General features: G+C 32.6%; 1 protein-coding gene across 1 annotated transcript; it reads right to left on the bottom strand.

The window, feature by feature from the left end:
• Positions 1-1,536: 1,536 nt before the first annotated feature.
• LOC122282994 (nucleobase-ascorbate transporter 6) lies at positions 1,537-8,370 on the bottom strand. Its single transcript, XM_043095105.1, has 14 exons — positions 7,822-8,370; positions 6,900-6,997; positions 6,623-6,799; positions 6,110-6,210; positions 5,692-5,767; positions 5,548-5,607; positions 5,225-5,409; positions 4,347-4,443; positions 3,890-3,976; positions 2,764-2,822; positions 2,578-2,669; positions 2,380-2,457; positions 2,126-2,286; positions 1,537-2,015 (listed from the first exon to the last, which is right to left on the bottom strand). Exons 1-14 carry the CDS (start codon positions 7,934-7,936, stop codon positions 1,800-1,802), a joined length of 1,602 nt encoding a protein of 533 aa, XP_042951039.1. The 5' UTR covers positions 7,937-8,370; the 3' UTR covers positions 1,537-1,799.
• Between the last annotated feature and the right edge of the window lie 3,905 nt (positions 8,371-12,275).

Below are 12,275 nucleotides of genomic sequence, written 5' to 3'. Positions count from 1 at the left end.
GAACAGCAATCTGGTTGTTAAGATCTCACTAAAAAATTATCATTTTTTAACATAATTATAGCAAGTAATGACAACTATAATAATGATGTTGTTTGCTCTTCCATGAGCACTCTTTCTTCATTTGACCTGTACTAACCATCTAATTAGTGGATAGTTAAATAAACTATCCATAAGCTAACAAAAATGGTTGAGCAATGAGCACTGAGCACTGAACTTATTTTCTGGGAAGGTAGAAAAGGAGGATAGATACTCTTTCAATAAGTTAGTACTATCCTTTTAACATTTCTGAAATGGAACACAGAAAATTTTTTTACCATACCACCAGTTGCAGAAGTAGCATCGGCTTCAGCTATTGTTTACACTACTTTTCTAGCCACTTGAATGGTCAAATATTGGTGACAAATTGGGGTCCTCCCTCAGCAAGGAGAAACAGTGTATACAAGACAGAGCAAACACATCTTTATCAAGATTGGGGCATTTTTAAGAATTTTAACCGATATGATTGGAAAAGACAAGTGAAAAATGAAAAACAGCATTTCTTTTAAAAATTACTCCTTATATTTTTCAAAACATGTATAAGAATTGCTTGTAACATATTTCTATGTGCTTATGGTCCATATAAAGACCTTTCTTTCTTTGAATGAAAGGTCCCAATAATTAGGAGAATCTGTCATAATAAGACAATTATTAAAGCAGGGTGGTCAAGACTCAAGTTCTTGTGGATTATATAATTTGTTTCCACGATTCATAAGTTTCAACCATTTAAAATAAAGCAAAAAAAAGCTTTAACATGGTTATTCCAAGCACAGAAATGTCCCCCTTGGCTGCTGCATCACAATTCTCTTGTCATTGGGTCAATTGGACTTTAAAAAGGCTAGCCGAGGTGGTTGATCTGTCGCAATTCATGCAGATTAGGAGGACTCTATCACCAGATTAAATAAGAAGTTACTCTCATCAATTATAGGGTACTCCCCAATTCTCTGATTTGTTGAGAAGAAAAGGCATGCCAAATAATATCAATTCTATTTTCAAAACCTGACACGCTGCATATTTGTAGCCACACCAGAGTCCTCTGAAGATTTGTGTTGATCTTCTCAAATTTCTAAATATTTTTAATTTTTGTTGTATAAAATGATTTAAATCTCAATACTTAAATTTGGTCGCATCGCCATTTTTAACTTAAGAAAAACGTGACACAATAACATAAATAATGATAAATGTTAAAACTCAAAGAAATAGAAATATTGATACAGTAACTTTTTCTTGACACTCATCCCATGGAAAAGAATAATGATTCATTTGAAACCATGGCTGTCATCCTCATCTATTATGCTTATTAGTTATTATATCACAAGATTAAAGCATTTCACAAGAACAATGTGATTCAAATACCCGCCAAGGACACATCAACATAATTTTCAGGCGGCGGCTTTCAAATCATGCAGCTGAAATATGATTCAAAATCGAATAAATTTAACTGCCGGGCATTGAGTAACTGATGATTGTAAAAGAAAATCAGGACATAGTATAGAGGAATGGAGAGAAATAAAACTGCTTCATAACTAGTTCAAATCCAGTTCTGCCATTGGATTTACAGAAAAGAGAACGATCAAATAAATGTTCTAAGGCATCCTATAATGGAAAACACTATCTTATACTGCTGTAGCATGTGACAAGATTCACAGGTAATGGAAATAACAACAATTTATAACATGATCACTGAACCGACAAAGTGGTTTAGAGAACTTTCAACAGAGTAATTTATGATAAGAAGATCTTGTAACTTAGCGATGCTTGTCTCATACAGATGGGAAATACTTGTTCAGATTGAAGGGTAGCGAATAAAACTCCTGAGTCCTTGGATCACCCTTGTAGGTTCTGAACTTGTCCCACCAATGTTTACCTCTATCTTTCCGGATTGCGCTATCCCGATGCAGAGTGTTGTCTAGGAAATACGCCAAGCAGCCCGCAACAAAAGCTTCTGATGATAGAGGGACATTCACAATATCGTTGAACTGCCAATAGAAGGATAATGCTCGTTAATGGAGCTCAAAACCTATGACTTGATTTTAAGAAAAGCTAGCTAGATCAGGATAGATTCAGGGTTGACATATGTCATCCATACCCATCTTGCGCTTGTGTGGACCGGACCATAGCCATTGACGGCTGTGTACTCATTGAAGTACTGTGGCACAGACAATCCCATGAAGACAGAGAAACCCAAGATGAACTTTGTTCTGAAGCTGTTTAGGTTGCAGAACTGAAGAAAGCTAACGCCCCCCGAACCTGCGGATGCACAAGAAACATAACTAAGAATGATGATAATAAATCAGATGTTAGCATCTCTGATTGTTAACCTGTTAAATCAGGAAGACATACCCACGTAAGCAAAGAAAAGGCAGTACAGAGCAGCAACAATGGGTCCTGGGATTGAAGCAAAGACTGCTCCAAATTTCCCTGTCCAATGATGAGAAGTTGAAAGGTTAAAAGGTGCAAAATTTTTGGAAAGACACGCTAATTGAAAAATTATTTTCAATTTTCATACATTTTAGACTATCTTGAATATCAACAACTTACCAAGAATGGAAAAGAATATCATGAATCCAGCAGATATTTGCACTACCCTTCGGCTACCCACACGAGTCAAGGCCAAAAGACCAGCGTTCTCTCTGTACATAAGCCAAGCAAAGGTTTCAGAGCTTGTTTTCACTAGATTAGAATAGAATAGTCAACAGCATAGATGTTCCCTATTTCGAGTCTTACACAGACACTGAGGACCCATTCACGGTTCCAAATAACCCAGAAAGTAGGATGCCAACTCCCTGAGAGAAAAAAACAATTAACACACGATAAGATTTCCATTTTTACTTGAAACCAGACTTTAGGAAACTTGCAGAATGGTATTTGGCCATTTTGTTTGACCTAGAGGAGCATTTTGCTAATAAAAAAAGTCACATAGCCCAAGTACCAGAATTAATTGTAGCCTTCAGCAACCAACCCCAATAGGGATGGTAATAATGACAATTCTCTGAACTTTGTTTTGGTTTTTTCATGATTTCACTTTTGAACCATTTTCTTCTGTTCATCTTTGAATGAAAATCTTTTGCACCAAAATAGTTTTTTTTATTGGCACCGGGTGTCCAGGAACAGCATCCCAACTAATCCCGGGGGTGCAAAGGCCCTCGACAAGGAGTTTCCCGCAAGTACACATCGGGTAATTCAATGAAAGAATCCCGCAGTCTGATAGCTCATAGAGATTGTTTGCCCCCAGTGGGATTCAAACCTTAGACCTGGAGGGAGCATAGCTCCAAGACCAAGGCCTTTACCACTTGCGCCAACCCCTAAGGGTTTGCACCAAAATAGTAGTTTAATCAGATCAGTTGGATAGGATGTATACCTGATAAACATGGACAGGCTGAAGTTTAAAGACTGGTAGACCATATAGTGGATGAAGGGGAAGCATTAACATGCATCTTTTTTTTTATGATTACATTAGCATACATTCTTTATAGCAAAATGCCTATAGTGCAATTCCCTGTTTTGTCTCTCGTTCTTATAAATGATTATATTTTTTTTACACCAATAGAGAATTTGCAATTCTGTTTCTTCTCTTCTTTATGTGCATGTGATATGCCCCCATGTGAGATCAGGAATCCTCTACCGGGGGGGTGGTGGGGGGGAGGGGATTTTGCATTTTCCAGCAAGTCAAATGACAGTTTTTTTTTTTTTTTTGATAAGTAAGAGATAAATATTATTGATCTAAATGAAATGAGCATAGCCCGTGTATACAAGAAATATACATAAGAACACCTAAATACATTCTAAGAGTGATGAATTAAAGACAGGAATCAAATGACAGAAAATATAAAGGACAATCCTATCTATTTACCTGCCAACCAACTCCACGGCTGAGAATGGAAGGTGGCAACATAGTCGCACTTCCAAACCTTGATACCACAATGAAAGCACCAGTGGACTGCTCAAATCATCCAACATAAATCAGAAATGACTACCTCAAGAGATCAAATAATACAAACATAATTAGAGATAATGATGTTCAAGTGATGCAATATTTTTCTTGATTGGTAGATAATGAAATATTAGCTTGCAATAAGAATTTCTGACTCTGCAACATTGTAATGCTTGATTTAAGGTTAAAAGGTTAATATTCAATTTAAAGATATTGTGGATCCCTGATGAGGAATATATAGTCTTTCATAAACTAGTTCAAGTTACAAAAAAAATAAGTGCAAGAGAAATTATGCCCAAAAAAAAATACTATTATGTGTTTTGTTACCGAGTTTGAAGCACTCTAAAGAAGAAGAATAAAAAGAAAGAAATCACACCTCTACAAGAGCAACAAAAGAAGCCATCATCATGGCAAAGGCTTCACCAGCATCAAATGAAGGAGCTCCCCATTGAAAGGGATATGGAACTCGTATCCTGCAAACCCAAACCCCAAAATTGAGTCCATCAAATGGAAACACTAATTTATGTTTGTTGAGATGCGTTGACATGGGAGAAAAGCAATCCTGAGCTTGTAATCAAAAGATAATTAGATAAATACTAGCAATAAAGTTAAAGATAATAACTCAACTGAAATTAATCGTATGCCAAGTGGTTTCAGCTCCACGAATTTTTCTAAACTAATAGGGGTTGGTAACTTTAGCCATAATTTTCTAAAAGTATTTCTGAAAGATAGTTCGCAGTTACAATGCAGAATTACAATGTTTGCCTAATTGTTTGAATGAGGCAACTGTTTTGAACAAATCATCAATGCAGAAACTCAAATAACCCCCCCACCAAACGAAAAAGGAGGAATTTCTCCTCATAGTCCATGTAATAAATGCTCAAAGCTTAGTTTTGATTCACGAATAAAAGAAATTACCGAACCCGTTTCCTACAAGCACCAAAGAGTAACAAGTGAACAACTAAGTTTAATTGAGAGAGTTTTGGCGCATACTTCATCGAATGAATTAAAAGTTGTGAAAATAGAGGACTAAGACCCATAACCAGCTTGAGTTACAAATTAATGATTATGAAAAGGGATTTCCATGAACCATTAAATAGATCCATCACATTGAACCAAATGTCAAGGCCTCGTACTTCATGAATCAATAATCAAACTATCAGTTTTCACAGAATAAACTCTTATACGACAATTTCTTTAATGAATTTTATTGATAGGTAAAGAGAAATTTCTAAAATGAAACAACCCCCTTACCATGGAGCACCACTTATAAGTCCAGCACGATCAGTACGACAGCTTGCTTGTGTTTTTGGTGCTGCGCCATTATACGCCCCACCTACAGTGAGTAGGTGAGCATAGATCCAAACAATCACCACGGAGAAAATGACTGCAAACCGGTCAAAGATATGTTTTCCTCTATCTAGCACATGGGGCATGTACTGCATAAAAAAGTATTAAATAACAATAACCATTACTCTGAAGGTTCCACAGACAAAATTCACAGAAACGCAAGAGATCAAAATACATAAGAAATTTAAAACCATGAGAACTGAGTGTCTGGAACGTATGAGATGTACCTGTGAAATAAAAACTAATACAATAAGCTCTGGCAGCCCAATCTCCACACATTTTGCAACCTAGACATGACAAGAGTCAGCATCCAAGAGTAACTCACAATCTAGCAAATTCGTGAGTGCACATTGCAGCAAAAGCAAACTTACCCCAGGAAAACCTAACTCGAAAAGCCCAAATCCAACCAATGCTACCAAAGGAACAACTGAAAGTGGACTTAAGAACCTGAAGAACAGATATGTCAAACAAAATAACTTCACAGATTGTAGTAAGAACATAGTCACAACCAAGTATTCAGTTATCTGGCTTGAGCAGACACTTTTGGAGAAAATGTTTTAAGTGCATCTGTGTGAAGCTGACAAGATAAATAAATCTCTGTTCCAGAGATCGGTTTGGTTCAGAGAACTGAAGTGAAATTAATACTAACCATAAAAATCAATGCATGAAACATAACATATAGTTGTATTTTACACAATGTCCAACCAAACAGAATCCAGCCAACTAAAATCATACACAATGTCTAAGGATGTTTTTCATATAATGTAATTGTGTAGGCTCTGAACTAACCTTGCAACATTGCGCCACAGGCCACTGAAGCCTAGGACAATCTGAAGGGTAGAAGCAACAATAAGAGCACCCTGGATTGCTCGCATTGTCCTCTTAAATTTCTGTATGGGCAAGGAGAGTTAAGTGGTTACAACTAAGCTGGTGCAACATCAATAAGATTTATTCCATGTTTGATTGCGTGATTTTTATCTTCCTCTTTACTTTTCCAAATAGATTATAATTTGAACATTTATACTATTTAATACGTAAATAAGCTCAAATGCATGACATCCCTCTTCCTCTTTACATTTCAGCCAATTACAATAAGAATCTTTTCACCATATAGATTTCTGGCAGTGATTGTATGCCTATCCAATTTAGGGGAAATATAGGCAATTATTTCTAGCAATTTCATGTGCTGCATACTAGTTATGTACGACACTTGCACTAATCATGTACGCTATATTAACAAGCAATTCAGCAACGTATACAACTACCATCAATTATTATGGGATGGGTTTGAGATCACAAAACCTCTATAGGGTCTGTGACATTGCTGAACCGACCAGAAAGGATGATAGAAATTGTGGTCGGGACAAAGGTATATGACCCTCCAATGACCGCAGGCAGTCGAGTCCCAAACAATGACTGCTGCAACGTGTTCAAACCAGCAACAAAGAGTAGGGTTTGGATCACCTTTGCCTTCTCCTCCTACAATAAGGACGTGTAACAATTATTCGAGACACCTAGAATAAAAGTACCAATATTTAATTGAAATCAACAAATTTTCAAATGTTTTTTGGAGGCTTACATTTCCACCTCCCATTTGGGGAACCAGAGCAGTGGGGATAAGAACCGTAGTGCCAAGCATCACAAGATAGTGTTGAAACCCAAGAAGGATAGCTTCAGCTGCGTCATTTCCCATATTAGTAAAGCCTTTAATGGTTTGCAGTTGAAAGCAATGGAGAAAACTTGGAACTAGAGGTACCGATGTAATTTGAAAATAAGAAATTACCCAATGTCTGAACTGCGACAACGTATTTGAAATATAACTTTTTTAAGTAGATGAAAATGGCAAAACGCAGATTAGGATAGCCATCCCCAAATGGTCAGAAAGAGGCATTCTTGCACTGAACCGTGTAAACCGTAGTCTAATGAACCAGAGAAAAAGAAAGAAAGAAAAATCCAAACATAAAAACTAGAGAAAATTTCTGAGGATAGTTTTTGATAAGTAAACGAAATGGAACTAAAATGGCTGCAACTTAAAAAATAAATAAATCACTAAAAACTTCCCACCAAATAAAAAGTACACAAGTTCAGCGGAAAGCAGTTCTTCAAAAAGTGGGGAGGAAAACAGAATCAGAATTTTTCAGTACAAGGATGAGGTTTATTTAAAATTAATGGAGCTTTACTTTTTCGAAAAGAGGGGGTATCGGCCAGAGAAAAAGAGAGAACTCAGAAAAGATACTTTTGAACGGTTAAACATATAGATAGTGTATCCGTAATCAGACTAACTTATAACAAAACCTGCCTTAGATATACCAGATAGATTCAGAAGAATCAGATTTAGAAACTACCACCCACCACGACTAATCTAACACTAAACTTCCCAAAATAAAACAGTAATTCAGAATCCAAGTTAGAAAGTCGGAATCCACAAAGAAAAAGGAACTCGTGTGTGGGTGTCACAGAGAGAGAGAGAGAGAGAGAGAGAGAGAGAGATAGAAACTCACGCCATGGAGGTGGACTGGTAATGCAGTAAGAAATGTAGGGTAGCTGATCCTTCGGTGGGTGTGGCTGTGGCTCCTCTGCTTTTCCACCCCCACCACCTCCTCCTCCTCCTGCCATTGATCTCTTCCTTACTCGAACTTTCTCTTTCTACAAAACTCTCTAAAGAACAGAGAACCTACAAGCACAAGTTACCATAAAGAAGCTCCACAAAACCCAAATCTAACCACAACCCAGATCTTAAATCTAGAGGAAACCACTAAAATGAGCTTCGAATCCTGAAAACTAAACAGTTAACAACATGAAGGAGAGGATCCATGACATTGAAGACAGATGGAAACCCACTAAATATAGAGAAGAAGTAAATAACAGAGGTGTTTGAGTTGCAAGAAAAGAAAATGGAAGTGGAAAATGATAGTGTAACTAGAGGGTTCTTGATAGAGTTATTATAAGGAAAATGCTAATTTAATCCAAAAAGTTGATCGATACAAATTATCGATTATTATAATAGTTAAGGCATAATGGACTTCCAGTAATTGAAGGGAAATGAGAAAATGGGACCAAGAAAGGCAAAGACAGCTCCCTTTTAACCATCTTTCTGAAGGAAAATCAAGTGGGCGGCAAAAAGCCTTATAAAAGGTAAATAATTCCCATATGTACTTCCCCACAGCTCAAATGTCACTAAGGAATGATTTTTATTTTTCATTTTTTTTTTAATTTTTAAAGAGAGTCTTAAAATGGTGTGGGAGGTGTAATTAGGTAAAAACTTTGAGTAATATTTTTCTTAATTTTAATATTTTTTGTTATCTTTAGTCAAATTGAATTATGTGATATATTTTAAATAATTTTATTAATTAATTACTTGAGTAAAAAAACAGCAATGTTTTAAATAAATTTACCCTAAGAAAAGAAAATAATAATAATAAAATATACATTTCCATTTATTTTATTCCTTTTTTTTTTTTTAGCACTACTAATCAGTTACACAAAAGACAGAATAGGGGTCTATCACCAACCACAGTGCCCAGTGGGGGACGGTGATAACTACAGGCTGACTACTACGTAGAAGTAAGGGATGAAAAACGACGCCGTTTAATCGTAACAAGTTTATTTAATAAAAATTATATATACCTCATTTTTTAATATAAAATAAATATTAAATGCACTTATATTAATAAAAATCGTAAAAAAAAATTAATTTATATAAATTTTAAATAGATCTCATACAAATTTTTATTAAGAGTAAACTACACTTAAGAAAAAATATAAAAAAATTATTCAAACTTATAGCTATTATTACTCTTCGCAGAAAAGTCCGGTGACTCTAATATAATAGAGTTGTTATTTAATATAAGTAACCCAGCTGGACGGAGTTTGCGTCGGCGACATTACTTCCCGATCTACCAACCATTCTTCACAATTGTTTATGCAGTCAAATGTCAATCCACAACATTTTTTTTCCCGTTAACAAAAAAATAATAATATTCAAACGGTATTGAGTATTTGAACGTCACAATATTAAACATTTTTCGTAAAAGTTAATTTTGTGTTGTAGAACACAACATGATGTTTTCACCTTTTAGAATAATTATGAAAAATTGAAATTATATATATCCTTCTTGATTTTCTTTTTCTTTTTTTATATATATAAAATGTCACAATATTATATACAAAAAAATTTGGTTATAGGTAGTTCTATATACCACTACTCGTATTCATTTAATATTATTGGTCAGAAAATTAAATTTTAATAAAAATCACGTCAATTTAAATTTTAAATATGAAAATAGTAACGTTGATATGCAGATCGATACACGAATTTACTTATACGTAATAAAACTTATTATATATTGTTTATAAATTATATGAGTCTTGACATTAAATACAGGAAATTTTAAATATTGATTCTATATTCCTTCAAAAGATAAAAATATTTAATTTAGAAAACTGTAAAAGGCTTGATCTAAAAAACAATAGAGAAATTTGATAATTTAACGTCAATAATATATTTTTTATAATCATTTACATAATTTTATTTTAAAAGTATAAATATTTTTATAAAATAACATTATTTAATATAAATACTATTATTTTAAAACATAATGGTATAAAAATGTAAAAATAATTGCGTATGTACTGTGCCTCTGATATTAAGGCTATGTTGGTTATTAAATTTATCTCAAATTAATAATTGATAACTACTTTTTAAATTTTTATAAAAATTAAACTTATCTCAATATATTTTATATATTCAAATATATATTTCAATTAATTTATATTTAAATATATTTCAATAAGAGTTATAAAATACTAATATTTATAAATTAATTCAAATCATCTAAAATCACCTCACCTTTCAAACGGAAGGTAGAAGAGGAGATATTTTGGAGACGGGGGAGCTTGGGTGAAAGAGAGAGAGAGTTGTTCACTTGTACCTATAAAAAGAAATATTTTCATTATAAAAAAAATTATATAAAAATAAATTTATAAATTGATGTAGTTTAATGTAATGCGTCATATTATAAAATTATTTTTAATATAAAATAAATCTAATATATTATGTAAAATTACATCAATTTATAAATTTATTTTTATATAATATATTTGTATGCTTAGCAATTCTTCCCTACTGAACCCTAATTCAGCAAAGTCAAGTCCCCACCAATCATCCGGTGGGGACTGTCAGACTCTCCTTCCCTCCTTTCTTCTTATGCATTTCAGTTAGTTACAACTGGGCAACCCTTGCGTTGTTTTTCCCTTTCAGCACACTCTTTCTGTTCAACCAATTCAGTTTTAACATTCTATTCTCCATTCAACTTACATTTACTCACAATCATTAAAATTGCACAAAAAATAAAGCGGCGGTCTGCAAGAAGGGCTCGTTGTCCTTTTTTTTTCCAATCCAGATAACTGCATTACTTAATAAAAGAAGATTCATTAAGAAAGAGTAGAAATTCTAGACAGATAACCTCAAATTCATCGATACTATTCATGAAATAAAACACAGATCGAGAAATGATATCCAATAATTGGTCTTATCCCATAGTTAGCTACCAAAATGACAGCTGTTAGTGTGATCTATTGGTTTGAGGATTGTTTTTTTTAATGTTTTGTTAATCATCATCATCATCTTTGTGCTTCACATTTTTTTTAAATGTTTTTAGTTTTATTCTTCTTAAATTAATTGAATTATTATACTCATAATTTATATACTACATATTTAATAAGAGAAAAAAATTAAAAATTAAAAAATTATAAGTGACGTGTAGGGATAATAAATATAATTTTTTATTTTCTTATATGATCATTGATCTCCTCTTCGTACTCATTGGTTTAATTTCACAAACATTTCAAACCATTTTATCTTATTCTAACATTTAAATATTATCTAAACACAAATGCTTTTAAATTTTAAATTTTGAACTTTTCAGTTGTTTCATTTAATTATTACTTAATCATTATAACTCTTCCAAACTTCCTAACAAAACACAAAAAAACAATTCAACTTTTTTAAATCTCAAAACAAAAGTTATACTAAAAAATTACATTTTAATTCTCTTTTAATTTTATAATTTTTTTATTTATTTATTTTTCTCTCACTTTCCAATAATTCAAAAAACATCTTAATACAAATTAGTTAATTATTATTTATAAATTTTTTTATCTAATTTTATTTTATTTGTATAATCGAACGAGGGTTTATTCTTTCTAGTATTTAATGTGCATGAGATAATGTTGTTATTTACAAAGTTTTGATCGTCAACTTGAGCAGAAGGACTTTGGCTTTGAGACCCGTCTTGAAGAAGAAAAAGAGGAAACCAACTTTCACAAGTTATTTTTATTTTTAGTTTTTGGATGTTATCCTAAGATACAAAGATATAAAATATTTTGGGCATACCCCCAATCTTATCTTATAAGTCTGATTTGACTGATGTCGAATTGTTGTTGGTCCCTTACACGACAAGTTTTTATTTTATTTTTTAATTTTATTGTAGTGATGGATTTCAAATTCCATTACAATTATAAAAATATTTCCATCACTTTCTGATGAAATCTGATGAGCGCCAGAAGATCTACTGCAAAATAAGACACAGATGGTGGGAAATTTGCTCCAGCCAAAAATAAATAAATATTAAATTCTCAATAAATTTTATTATATAAACCTTCTTTTTTATTATTATATTATATATTTATCCTAATTCGAAAAACATCTCATCTTATCATCATTATAATTTTTTTAAATTCTCATGCAAAATATAATAAACAGTTCAATTTTTTAAATCTTAAAATAATAATAATATTAAAAAATAATATTATAATAATATTTAATTTAACTTTCATCTTTTATTTAAAATTATATCATCTTATTTCTGAATCCAAATCAACTTTAATGAAAGGTGGTCGATAGCTATAACATCTCTATATCATACATTATACTTGATTTTTATTTTTGTTTTAT

This window comes from Carya illinoinensis, chromosome 11, assembly GCF_018687715.1.
Source record: "Carya illinoinensis cultivar Pawnee chromosome 11, C.illinoinensisPawnee_v1, whole genome shotgun sequence".
Lineage (NCBI taxonomy): Eukaryota > Viridiplantae > Streptophyta > Magnoliopsida > Fagales > Juglandaceae > Carya > Carya illinoinensis.
The sequence above is the reverse complement of the archived record's forward strand: the minus strand, read 5'-3'. Positions and strand labels throughout refer to the sequence as shown.

Excerpts from the sequence above, each read along its gene's own strand:
- LOC122282994 (XM_043095105.1), bottom strand. The coding sequence starts at position 7,936 with ATGGCAGGAGGAGGAGGAGGTGGTGGGGGTGGAAAAGCAGAGGAGCCA. Across the intron at positions 6,998-7,821 it reads TACCAGTCCACCTCCATGGC|CTGAAGCTATCCTTCTTGGG; the intron begins GTGAGTTTCTAT and ends GAAATGACGCAG. Across the intron at positions 6,211-6,622 it reads ATGTCACAGACCCTATAGAG|AAATTTAAGAGGACAATGCG; the intron begins GTTTTGTGATCT and ends TTGCCCATACAG.